Source organism: Eleginops maclovinus, chromosome 18 (assembly GCF_036324505.1).
Source record: "Eleginops maclovinus isolate JMC-PN-2008 ecotype Puerto Natales chromosome 18, JC_Emac_rtc_rv5, whole genome shotgun sequence".
In the NCBI taxonomy this organism is placed as follows: Eukaryota; Metazoa; Chordata; class Actinopteri; order Perciformes; family Eleginopidae; genus Eleginops; species Eleginops maclovinus.
The window spans coordinates 23,336,003-23,348,550 of record NC_086366.1 but is presented as its reverse complement, the minus strand read 5'-3'; the positions used below and the strand labels follow the sequence as shown (position 1 = coordinate 23,348,550).

The following is a 12,548-nucleotide window of genomic DNA, read 5'->3' as shown; positions in this document are numbered from 1 at the left end:
TCAGAGAGCTGCGAACATTTAACAAGATACACGTACAGAGCACACTTTTTCATTAACAGCTGGTTTATTCATGTTAAAACCCCTCCAGATAACTAAATAAAAGCATGCCCGAAATGTGAGCAGAGGAATAAACCATGCAATCTGCGCCTCCAGCTTCTTATCCCGAAGACGCCTCTGTGTGTACCTGCTCAGATTCCTCCTTGCCCCCCTCCTGCAAAGAAGACACTTTGCTGCGCGGCTGAAGAGTGGCGCCTCTCCCTCCGCGCTGCGCCTCCGCCGCGGCTGCTGCCTCCAAACACATTCACTAACATATGACAGTTTGCAGGGAAATTCTTGACAATTGGTGTCTTGAGTGTGTGGCATAAATAGCAGGCAGAGCCCTCGCTGGGTTATGATGGGGCGGCTTGATGCTTGCTGGCATGGCGCGCCGCTGATTGGTCTGGCCGCGGCCTGACGTCAGGAGGCTGGGAATAAGGCTGGCTTGGAGCTTTAGGAGCAAGACAGTTTACTGGAGAGCCACCGTATCCCAGCATACACACACCATGGCACTGGAGACTGGGCATCCCAGTATACACGTTGACTGACTGGCTGACTGACTGACTGACTGACTGACTGACTGACTGAACCGGAGCATCGCAGCAGCTGAACATCCAGGATCCGCGGACACACTCTTTTCCAAAATCCTTTGGGTGTGTGATTTTCTTCTTTTTTTTGCGTCTGAACAGTGGATACGCTGCCATGTACACTGAATTGTTGACAGGCGTGCGTGTGTTGTTGTGTGACAGCGCTGCCCTAGAAGCATTTTATTAGGACTGGCACTGGGGGCTCTCTTCACTTCAGAGCAACCTGCAGCTGGTTACATGTTGGTTGAATTGTGTGTTTTTCCTCCGGATCCAATGAAGGACTGATTTTTTTCCCCCCCCCTTTTGGCTTTTTTGCACCTGCAAGAGAGGAAGTGTCTGTTTTTCTGTGCGGAGGAAGAAGCAGATTCTCGGTCAATGCTCGGCCTGTACTACTGTTGATTTTAGTTCGTGTGCGTGCTTTAGTTGTGGGGTTGCACCTCAGCCCAAAGCCATGGTCCACTGCGCCGGCTGCGAGAGGCCTATTCTGGACCGCTTCCTGCTCAACGTGCTGGACAGAGCCTGGCACGTCAAGTGCGTGCAGTGCTGCGAGTGCAAATGTAATTTGACAGAAAAATGTTTTTCTCGAGAGGGGAGACTGTACTGCAAAAATGATTTCTTTAGGTAAGATATGGGAAGGTGACAAGCAGGGTGTTTGTGTATTTATGTCTGGGTTTGTGTCAGAAGGAAATGGAAATAAAATAGCTTCAAGCCATTTAAAAAGCAGCATACCAGGCCAATAAACATTTTTAGAAAATATGATTTTTCTATAATTTCTATAGTCTTGTTTAAAATGTTCGTAACTTAAAATAACTTTAAAATGAACGCTTTTTGTCTTCCATATTATTTAAAACTTTGAGGTAATAGAATAATATTGACTGAAAATGCCAGGTTACTATTTACGCCTCTCGTGCTTTCTCACACAAAAAATAGAAATGCTAAAGACCTATCACAAGTGTTAACTGCACATAAAAAAATGTTCGCACTGTGTTTTCTGTTTATTCTCTGAGCCGACCTGTCCGCGCCTGCAGGCGTGAACGAGCACTTTGGAGGCGATAAGCTTTGATTAGCAGCGAGTAATTAAAAGCTTGTTAATTTGGATTCTCATGCTAAACAAGAAGAAAAGAGGGCCAGCTACATTAAACGCGTGTGCACTCGGTCACAGCGGGAGGGGGAGTGGGGAGGGCGGTTTGTTAGGAAATCGAGGAAATCACACCTGGGCTGTGTTTCTGTCAGCCGCAGGGCCGGCCCGGTGTGTTTGCTCAAGCCGGCTGAGGAGGACGTGATAAGTGGATTTGAATAGTAAACTAGTTGAAAAGATCAAGTCCGCAGACAATGCAATCACAGACGTGCAGTCAACAAGCAGTGCACAGCGCTCAATACACATTGTTCAACGCTTTATTAGTGCTGTGTTACTGGGCGTATATTTACTGCCTTACATGTAGAGATCAAATATTTAATAAAACTCCAGGAGGGTTAGAGGACCGACAGCTCTGAAATGCTGTTAGTGGAAGGAAGTCATATGTTATTATTTTTAAAGTAATAATACTGTAGTAGTTCACGCGCAACAGCAACATCTTCTTTTATGATGAAGTATTTATTTAATAGCATTAGTGTTATGTATAGAGTTGGAGAGAGCATACACAATAAAAAAACACATTTTATAGTTTTATTACTATTTGTATTATTATTATTATTATTATTATTATTATTATTATTATTATTATTATTATTATTATTATTATTATTAATATTAATAATAATAAGCCTGAACCTTATCACGGCAGTGTGAATTGGGCAGTGAGATATATATATATTTTATATGAATTAATGAATTCTCTAAAATAGTACAAGGTCAAAGAAAAAATCTTAAATGGAAAAAATGTGTCAGTCTTAAAACTTCTTTATTTCTTATTTTTCATATAGTATCTGGACTTATACTTTATGTCATGTTAAATTATTAGTAAAATGGGTTGTTGTTCGACGTGATAGTAGCCAAAATGTGATTCCAAAATGATCAATTTATACATATGACTTCAAGCTCTATTGAGTGAAACCAGCATTCTTTTTTAAAAGTCCGTCTCTATTCTGCTAAAAATGGATTTTCCCGGTCCAACCTCATCGTGAGATCATATTATTATTTCGAAAATGTTCAATGTAAAATACTAATTTAGTATTATAGAATGAAACGACCCTTCCTCTCTTTCCGCAGAAGGTTCGGCACCAAGTGCGGCGGCTGCTCGCAGGGCATTTCTCCCAACGACCTGGTGAGGAGGGCCCGCAGCAAAGTGTTCCACCTCAACTGCTTCACCTGTATGATGTGCAACAAGCAGCTATCCACCGGAGAGGAGCTCTACATCATAGACGAGAATAAGTTCGTTTGCAAAGAAGATTACCTAAACAACAGCAGTGTAAAAGACGCCAGCCTCCTCTCAGGTGTGTGTTAATGTGTTTGTAAATGGTGATGGATGTGATGGGTTCTGCCCCGCAGAGACAACGAAAATTATTGTTCACATTTGTGTTTTTACTCAAGTCCTTCAGTTTCTTTACAACATTAAAAACAACTAATGTTAGAGTCTAATATAACACTACATTAGTAATAGGATTGTTGTTCCATAATCTGTCGTACAGGATTTGATTTGCGTTAACGTTCAAGGAGAACGTCTCGTTGGTGTTCATTTGTAAAAAAAAAAAAAAAAAAAAAAAAGTTTTTATCCAAGCCTTTTATTTTCTCTGCACCAAACTCGTTATTTGAACCTCTAATATTATATTTCACGAGTTATATAAATGTGTGTTCCATAATCTGGGGTGCAGGGTTTGTATTTCGTTATTGTTTACTTAATATTAAAGGAGAAAGTCTCATGCTTTTAATCTGTAGAATAATGTAACATTTGCTTAAAACTCAAAACTAATGACACATTGAGAAATATTCAGTAATGTATTAATGTCCCGGCACTTTTACTTCACACAAGGACACACACTTGTATTTGCATTCAGCATAACTTTGATTTACGACATGTGATTTACTTCTAACGTTCTTCTTCGTGTGTTTAGTAACGGCGTGCAGCGATCCCAGTTTATCACCGGACTCTCAGGACCAGCTGCAGGACGACGTGGTCCTGAAAGACACGGAGATAGCAGCCCTGTCCGACAAAGAGACGGTCAACAACGAGAATGACGACCAGAACTTGGGAGGGAAGCGGCGCGGCCCCCGCACCACCATCAAAGCCAAACAGCTGGAGACCCTGAAGGCGGCGTTCGCTGCCACCCCCAAACCCACCCGGCACATCAGGGAGCAGCTGGCACAGGAGACCGGCCTCAACATGCGGGTCATCCAGGTGAGCTGCTCCCCATTACCTGCACTGGATCAGGCTTCATTAAGCACCGGAAACAGATAACCCTTTATTATTTATTGGTAAATGGAGCCGTTTCTCCAACCCCAACGAAAATCATTATTTAACTCTAACCATCCCGACGAATTTACACGGTTGGATAGTAAATCACAAGATAAGATATAATAAGATAAACCTTTAGAATAACAGATTAAAAGTTATAGTCGTTAGTTAAAATGCCAATCCAACCAGAAAGTACAGTATGGGTTACAGTATGTGAACGTAAATATTATATATTGTTGTATAAATATGAAGTAGGCCTAGGCTATATACAAAAGGAACGAAAAATGTGCTGGCATGCAGGTCATATTTACTGATACGGTGCAGGGTTTGAGGCAGTGGACAACAGCTGTAATACAATTGTGCACAAAGTGAATAAGATAACATGATATAAACCATTATAAATCCCCGTAGGTAAATCCAGGTGTCATAGCAACAGCAAAAATACGACTTCACACAAGGAGGATTAGAATAAAAAAACAAAAACAAAAATCTAAGGCATAGCATAAAATTAAAATTTGTTTACGGATTTGAATATGTTGAACATGAAATTCAAGTGCAAATCATTCAAATCATCACGGTATGGATCTTCTGATTGTGTCTGACATTTGATGGACATTATATCCAGGGGACACCCACAGGTGGAGGAGGTGGGCTTTCTCCTTTATAGGGTGTTACGCACCCATTAAAAGGTGTGATGTAACAGTTTATATTTTATGGAAAATGTCCCTGCCAAGCTGCCAGACCGTCATGACCGCGCAGGCCTCATCCCACCAGAGACAGCCCCCCCCCCCCCTCGCCCCCCCTCCGCCACATCCTTCACCGCTCTTTAGAAGGAGGCCCCCTTTTGCCTTCGCATAGAATTCATTAAGCCACAGATTGGCCGAGGACGAGGTTGATTTGGAAACGGGTAATTTATATGGGTATTTTTGATTCTTGGCGCTGGCGACGGGGCAAAGTCGCCAACTGGCGCTGGGCTGCTGGGAGTCCTGGCACCGCGCTCCCAGCACGCTTTGCAGCCACATTTAGCCATGCTGCGAGCATCTCCAGCCAAGTGGAAGACAGAAATCTGTTTCAAGGGTCTTCAGGTTGTCTCCTCACAACTCTGAATTACAGCAGGGCCACATTTACTTAAATAAAGAGCAACACATTATTATTATCAATATCCTTTTTTAAATATTATTTTGTACATGTTATACTATTATTATTATTATTATTATTATTATTATTATTATTATCATTATCATAACGGCTGCTGTTGTTAATATTATAATCGATTTTGGGAAAATCAGGGAGCATTTTTTGTTTTTCTTAGCGTAATTTCCAAAAACCGGGTACATCAGTTTGTATAACATCTCAGAAATTCATGCGCCAAAATATTAGCTACACGTGGAAACGTACCTCCAGATACGCCTGTTTTAGTTTACCAATACGTTTTTTTTTTTCTCAACTTGAATACAGCTGAGTGCTAGCAGATTAATAGTAACAGTGGCAAGTAAGGCTAACTAATATGTATGAGCATAAGTGGGGAAAAGGAAGCCGGCCTATAGATTAGGAAATGATAACCTCCAAGAGCCCGGTAATATATCGGTAACAACCCTCCTATTAAGTATTAATTGGAGATTTTAAGCCCCCGCTGCTGCAGCCTGAGCCGGAGTAAATGGAGGGTTAAAAGATCATTAGGGAGGTTACATGTGACTCCTGCTCCTGGAACCATAATTGGGCGCAGTTCTCTCACCGCGGAGCCTCGCGGATTTACCGCGCCGGCTCATCGCGCACGCCGCAAAACACACAGTCATCCCGGTTATTGACTGTCATGAGATGCCGCTGGGTGCAGGTGCCAAGGTAAACATGACACCTAATTACACTTCAGTGTGTACGGCAGGGAATTAACACAGTGGGCTTTATTTGCAGCTTCGAAAAAAAAAAATCCACAATGTGCACAGTTGTTGTGTTTACATTTTTTATTCTGCGGCCCTCAGCCACGTTCTCCATCACCTCCATTTCTCACCCTCCTCCCATCTCAGCCACAATATTGACGTACAATCAAAATGGCGTCAGAAGCCTTTTGCATGTTGCTGACACGAGGTGTGTTTGTGTGTGTCTAGGTCTGGTTCCAGAACCGACGTTCCAAAGAGAGGCGCATGAAGCAGCTGAGCGCGCTGGGTGCGCGGAGGCACGCATTTTTCCGCAGCCCGAGGCGGATGAGGACGCTGGTGGACCGGTTGGAGCCCGGGGAGCTCATCCCCAACGGGCCCTTCTCCTACTACGGAGGTATGATACTATTTCATGTTTCGCTAATTAATGTTTGTTCTGAACATCGTCCAAAGTTTTCATATCATTTTCTGTCATTATAAAAATACGTTTAGCATGATTCTATAATTTTCATGTCATTGCTATACGTTTCAGTCACATTTTGTTAAACATATTTCATTTAACATGTTATCAAAGATATGTTTCCCTTTTTTTAATTATATCATGCTGTAATGATTAAAGATTCAAAGGTTGTATTGTAATCTGCACAATAGCTGTAGCTTAGTTGTTGGCAATTATAATTTAAATCCCAGGCAATTTACCTAACACATAAGAAGAAAAAGACAATAACTAGTGCAAGGGAGTAAAATGTGCAAAATACTGGAAATAAGCAAACTATAAGTGTAAAATTAAATTGAATGAAAAAATGTTAAGTTAATTACTTTTAATTTGAATAAAGTAGTGTTTTTTGTAATAATATGTAAATGACATGTTTGGACTGGATAGAACGAGGCCCCATTTTATGCCTTTTTTTAATCTATAATGTGCTGAGACCTTAAAGAAATACAGTTGATGGTCTACAATGATGTGTCTTTTCAAAGGGATGTAAATGTAACTTTAGTACAAAAAAGTACATTAACTTGTATACAAACAAGTATATAAAATGCAGGAATTTTGGAAAGCCCGCAATAAGGATCTTATCGTGTTATTATTTTCTAAAACACAAATTTGGGTAAGCTTGTCTGGAAACTTTTGGTGATCACAAAGTTTCTATCTAAGTAATATGATACCACACTTTTCCTTCACAAGCCCTGAAATGTCTGTGAAATATCTGATCTTCTTCAGAGAATTTCATTTGTGCTCGGGCCTTTGTTATTTCTGCTGAAGCAAAAAGTCTTATAATATTCTGCACAATTAAAAAGAAATCGGTCTCAGTAGGTAGAATCACTGAAGAAATGGCCCCCATTTTAATTAATTTTGTGGCCACGTTGTTCTCCCCACCCAATTGCAGTTTTGATTTAAGTGTAGCGTGCTCTGTGACTAATGTAGTAAGACGAGGGTTTGCCTCCCTCTCTATACAAATCAAGCCACATACATTCGAAGCATTCCTCAATGTCTCCGGAGTTCTTTCTGCATTGTTCTCCGAGCTAACTTTCCCATCTTCTTTTGGATCTCCAGATTATCAAAGCGAATACTACGGCCCGACAGGGAATTACGACTTCTTCCCTCAGGGGCCTCCGTCGTCGCAAGCCCAGACCCCGGTCGATCTTCCCTTCGTGCCCTCCTCAGGCCCAACCGGGACACCCCTCGGAGGTATGGACCACCCCCTGCCGGGCCACCACCCCTCCAGCGAGGTTCAGCGTTTCTCCGATATAATGTCCCACCATCCGGGGGATTCTCCGAGCCCAGAACCAGGCATCCCGGGACCCATGCACAGCATCTCCTCCGAGGTGTTTGGCCCCAGTCCGCCCTTTACCTCACTGTCCCTGAATGGCAGCGGATACAACAACCACCTGTCCCATGCACCCTCGGAAATGAACGAGGGCACTGTGTGGTAGCTCTCTGAGAGCTGGACTCTACTGATGAGAGGAACAGGTCGTGGTGAGGTTTGGCGGTGATAGAGGCTGGGGTCGAGAACATGGAAATGGATATTGACAGGGTTAGGGTAACGCCATTGAATCATTTTATTTTCCATATTTATTTATTTATTTTCCCTCTGGATTTGTTGTTGTTTTTTTGTGGGGAAAGCGTATCTGGCATAATGCTTAAAAACATTGTCTTCAGTATTGTGTTTGGGTGTTTGAATTGCTTCTTTAACTCCCCAAGCCGCATCCAAAAAAAAAAGGGCGAGACTGTGCTGAACTGCCCCCCATTCACCCCCTTCTTTGTTTGGACCCCCGTCACCCCTCCTGACTCATGTCAGTCGCCCCCTAACACTCACCGGTGGGGTAAAAAACAAGCCTTTGGAAATCTCCTATGGTACGCCCTGAACAGGAAAACATCATTAGCTACTGTCAAAGACCTGAATAGCTTTGCAGAGAGAGAATAAGGCCGAGCGGTGATGGTGTGCTGACCGGGCTCCAAGCTGAGCTGCGTTCACACTCTGTTCGAGGTACGACTTTTGTCCCTTGTATTTATTCAGAAGCTCCTCAGACCTCTTTGCCTCTCAAGGCTCTGCCATATTGACACTTAACCTTTTTGACACAATGTTTCCGGAGGCCAGACGAAATGACATTTGTTCCTCCGTCTGGACCATTTTTTTTCTTTTTCAGAATTTCCACCAAATCTGAAGAAGGCTGCCTTCAAAAGGCAAACAGTGAAAACCCTCTACGGATTGCAAACCCTTTATTTAAAATGGAAGTGAACTTGAAATGTTGAAATGAAGTCTACCTTCTAAAAATCTTTTACCGGGGTTCTAAACGGGACTTAGAACAGTCAACTGTTTACGTGATCTATTAAATTCAGGAGTCCAGAAGTATCGAAAACCATGTTTTAGAACCTCTTGATCCATATAAAATTGTTCCAAGCAACCAACCAAACTTTTGTATTGATTTCATTTATATTGTATGGAGATAAAAACACATTTGCTGGGGTTGTGGTTCACTGTGCTAGTTTGTACAAGATGTTGTTTACAAAAAAGTAAAAAAATTGATAAAAACATAAGTAAAGTAGAAATTTGCCAAATAAAATAAATAGCACAAATACTGTTAAAGTGTGCTTTGCACCATCATCTGCAGAATGTGTTGAGACAAAATGTAAGTGTTAAAAGAAGCAATTGACTTCTTACTTTTTAGTCTGAAGATACATTCATAAAATTGTTAATATAACATACTTAGACAGGTTTTATTTTTGTCCAAACTATTTAAAACTGACGGTCAAATATGCGGCTAGTAGCTGCTACATCTCTTTGAATATCAGCCCTCATGGGATGTATTTTATTGTTCAAATAAACCTAAGCTTATGTGACCTCCAGTGCATATTAGACCATTCACTGTATAAATACAACATGTTGACAAAAATGTGTTTCTAATAAAACTAGAAAATATACTTATGAATTTTTTTAACACATTTTCTTTGGAGCAGCTATCTTACTGTACATCACAGTGTATTAATGATCACTCCGGTGTAACTCCTCTCGTAATGAGTGCTTTTTGTCTACACGTCTGATTTCCCATTAACTCAGAATGTGAAATAATTGGCGTTTGCCGACACGGTGACAGGTAAACAATTCAGATTAATGGTTATCAAAAACATGGAGTGAGGGATGAAGAGACAGAGAGAAGAAGAGGCCGAATGAGAACGCAGAATCAGAGCTGTAGAAACTTAATGTTAAACAACAATTCATAGACAAATACAATAAGGGTTCGACCAACAAAAAAGTTTTTTGCTGATTTCACTTTCATAAGCCTTTAGTGGACTGTCTTGCTGACACAAAGGGGAGCGAATTCACAATTTACACCGCCTCTATCCCTTCCACTTTGTCTGCGGCCTCGGATTCTTCTGTTCAGTTACTCGCGGTCGTACACTAATCATAAGCAGTTAGCTGTGCAACTGTGAAGGACAATGATGAGATTGGCGTGACTGTGGCTCTGCTGCTTGTCTTGCGTTTGTTAGGCTGCTCCTACATGATTATTCCCGGCAGCTTACTGTTCTCGCGGTGCGGTCCGATGACTGGGAGGGACTTTTCCAACTTATTTTGGTGAACATAGCAGTAATGATAATCAAGAAGAACCAAACACTGAGGCTTGATCTTTTTCAGGAAGGATGAAAATAGGGCTCATGCGGGCGGTGGGATGAATCTGAGGGAGCCTTTATCTTCCAAACCCTGCATGTGCAGTTAGGACCATATGCAATCCTAGTTTTCTCCCTCTGCCCCCAGAAAGTAATCCACCATGAATTAAACATGGTATTGAGAGTTAACCAAGCTTGGGGATGTGGGGAGGAAGGTGGGAGTGGAGGGTCTGTGGAAGGATATAGGTCTCTGTTGAGCCCCTGGGCTTAGCCCCCCCTGTGGTAACATCATGCACCGGCGACTAACCGCCCCCGGGGCCATGGCTCTTTAAATTTAAATCTCCTATTGATCGCTGATCAGCTGTTGGCGCAAACTGACCTTGTAGTCTTACGCTGGAAAAATAAAGAAAGCCTTAACAGCATTGAATGGGTTTTAAATGACATTTGAAATCCCTGAGTCAGGATGTTTGAATGGCCCACACACCCACAGGGATCCAAAATAAATGTTCTGTACGTGTGTGTGATGATAGGGGGTGACAGGGAGACAAAGGAATGGGGGGGGGTACAAAACGATACTTTAGGGGGCCAAAATATTGAGCCAATAGGAAAATGATGGCCAGCAGGCGAACACTGAGACACTGAGAAAGGCGCCTCTCCATAGGAGAGCGTTTGACTATTGGTTTAAAATGCAGAGTGGCTCAGCTGGAAGTGCACCCTCTCTTCGGAGTGAACACAGAGTAAGCACACAAACACATGGCACCAGTCCTCTTCGCAAACAAACAACACATGTTGGGGGAAGCCGATCTCTTGGCCAGTAAACAGAAACGCTGTTAATCAATGGAGCACATTTCCCTGGCTCAACACTCAGCGATCTCTCTCACTTTTCTTTGTTTTACTTCCTGCACCAGAAGGAGATGTTAACTCATAGGACCAGTTATTTTGAAATGTAAGAATATTACAGGGGCGTTTTCTTACACACAATGGCTGGGTACCTATTAGAGGTATAATCAAAGGGGAATTAACCCTATAGCATGATCAAGAAGCCTCCGTTGTATTCTGCTCCACATCCACAACCAAATAGCACTTTAAAAAATGATAATGGCACAGTCTTTTTGTTTCTTTTATGGAATTAGGGTTAGGGTTATGGTTAACCTAAACAAAAACAATACATAAAATGAAAGACATTTTTAGAATCAGCATACAAAATAACCACTTTATGTATGTTTTTTATATTATACAGTATACTCCCGACTTGCTTATTCTCCACATTCCCCCGGAAAACTCCGCAGGACACAATCTCCCTATCCCCAATGGTATGCCTTTATCAAATCGAATGAAAACATTGAGGAACATCAGGCGATGAGAAGTTTGCTCTCTCCCACATAGCAGTAAGGTATAGAAGTAGATCTAAAGTATTTCTGCTCATTCAAAGCAACACCAAAATGTGCACTGGTCATTAGGAATCCAGGAGTTACTCCAGAGACGGTGTTTGTGGGATAAGGTGGAACACACATTCCTACTTTTGTTCTTTTAGCCTTATGAAATTAGATACAATTATAGGGTGAGAAAATACAACCAAACATATTAATCATGTCAACTACTAAAAGCTCCACTCCACTATACAGCTGCCAATGTATTCTGTACACATGGCTCAAACTTATGCATTCTAATACAACAATACAGTTCAAGTTCAAATGTTGAGTTTCCGTTGAAAATGTTTTAATACCATGCTCTGCTCATTTTGGGGGAGGTGCTTTGTTGTACAGATTAACTGTATTGCATTACTCTGATAGGTGGCTCCAGTTATTTTTATCATTATTATTATTTTTGGCCAGTTTAGTCTTTTTTAGAAATATAGATTTGAAAGGGTAAGACAGAAGGGATGACATAACTAAAGGATCCTCAGGCCAGAGGATTTGAACCCGAGTAAGCCAAAGCAGGGACTGAGCCCCAGTTCTACCAAGTGAGCTATGTGGTTGCAAATATATTGGCCATCACATTCAGGGTAAATTACAGAATCACCCCTAATGCAACCCAGCCGGTCCTAGACAATGGCTGGAAGAGATCTGCATTTCCAATAGAGACAAGATGCGACTGCTCGTTGCTGTGGATTCTACATACACACATCGAGCCCAAACGCTCAGTAAGTATCTAAATAGAAAGATTCAAGTTGACTAAACTGACCTTTGAGCCAAAGGGTTATCAAGCGCATAACCCTGACCTCGCCTGACCCAGGGTTGTGTCAAATTCCCCACCATCCCCTGTGTGGTGTCAGTAGGGGAAGCCTTGCATGCTAACCCTATGCTATGCTGTACAAAAAATATAATGTTAAGAAATTGATATTAAGGCTTAATGCCTTGGATATTGACTCAACTACAATCAAGATATACCAACATACAGTAGCTACTTCAGCTAATTAGCCTAGGTAACATCCCTAGTGTACTCAAAGGAAGACACTTGACATTAAAAGAAAAAGACATGAAATAGTAAACATAATGCTGAGAGTAAGTTACAACAATAAGAACAATATTTACATTTAAGATAGCTTAAG

General features: G+C 41.7%; 1 protein-coding gene across 1 annotated transcript; it reads left to right on the top strand.

The window, feature by feature from the left end:
• Nucleotides 1-525: 525 nt before the first annotated feature.
• lhx1a (LIM homeobox 1a) lies at nt 526-9,245 on the top strand. Its single transcript, XM_063907494.1, has 5 exons — nt 526-1,244; nt 2,833-3,056; nt 3,675-3,958; nt 6,121-6,286; nt 7,445-9,245. The coding sequence occupies exons 1-5, from the start codon at nt 1,075-1,077 to the stop codon at nt 7,822-7,824; spliced, it is 1,224 nt and encodes a 407-aa protein (XP_063763564.1). The 5' UTR covers nt 526-1,074; the 3' UTR covers nt 7,825-9,245.
• Nucleotides 9,246-12,548: the final 3,303 nt, after the last annotated feature.

Excerpts from the sequence above, each read along its gene's own strand:
- lhx1a (XM_063907494.1), top strand. The coding sequence starts at position 1,075 with ATGGTCCACTGCGCCGGCTGCGAGAGGCCTATTCTGGACCGCTTCCTG. Across the intron at positions 3,057-3,674 it reads AGACGCCAGCCTCCTCTCAG|TAACGGCGTGCAGCGATCCC; the intron begins GTGTGTGTTAAT and ends TCGTGTGTTTAG. Across the intron at positions 6,287-7,444 it reads GCCCTTCTCCTACTACGGAG|ATTATCAAAGCGAATACTAC; the intron begins GTATGATACTAT and ends TTGGATCTCCAG.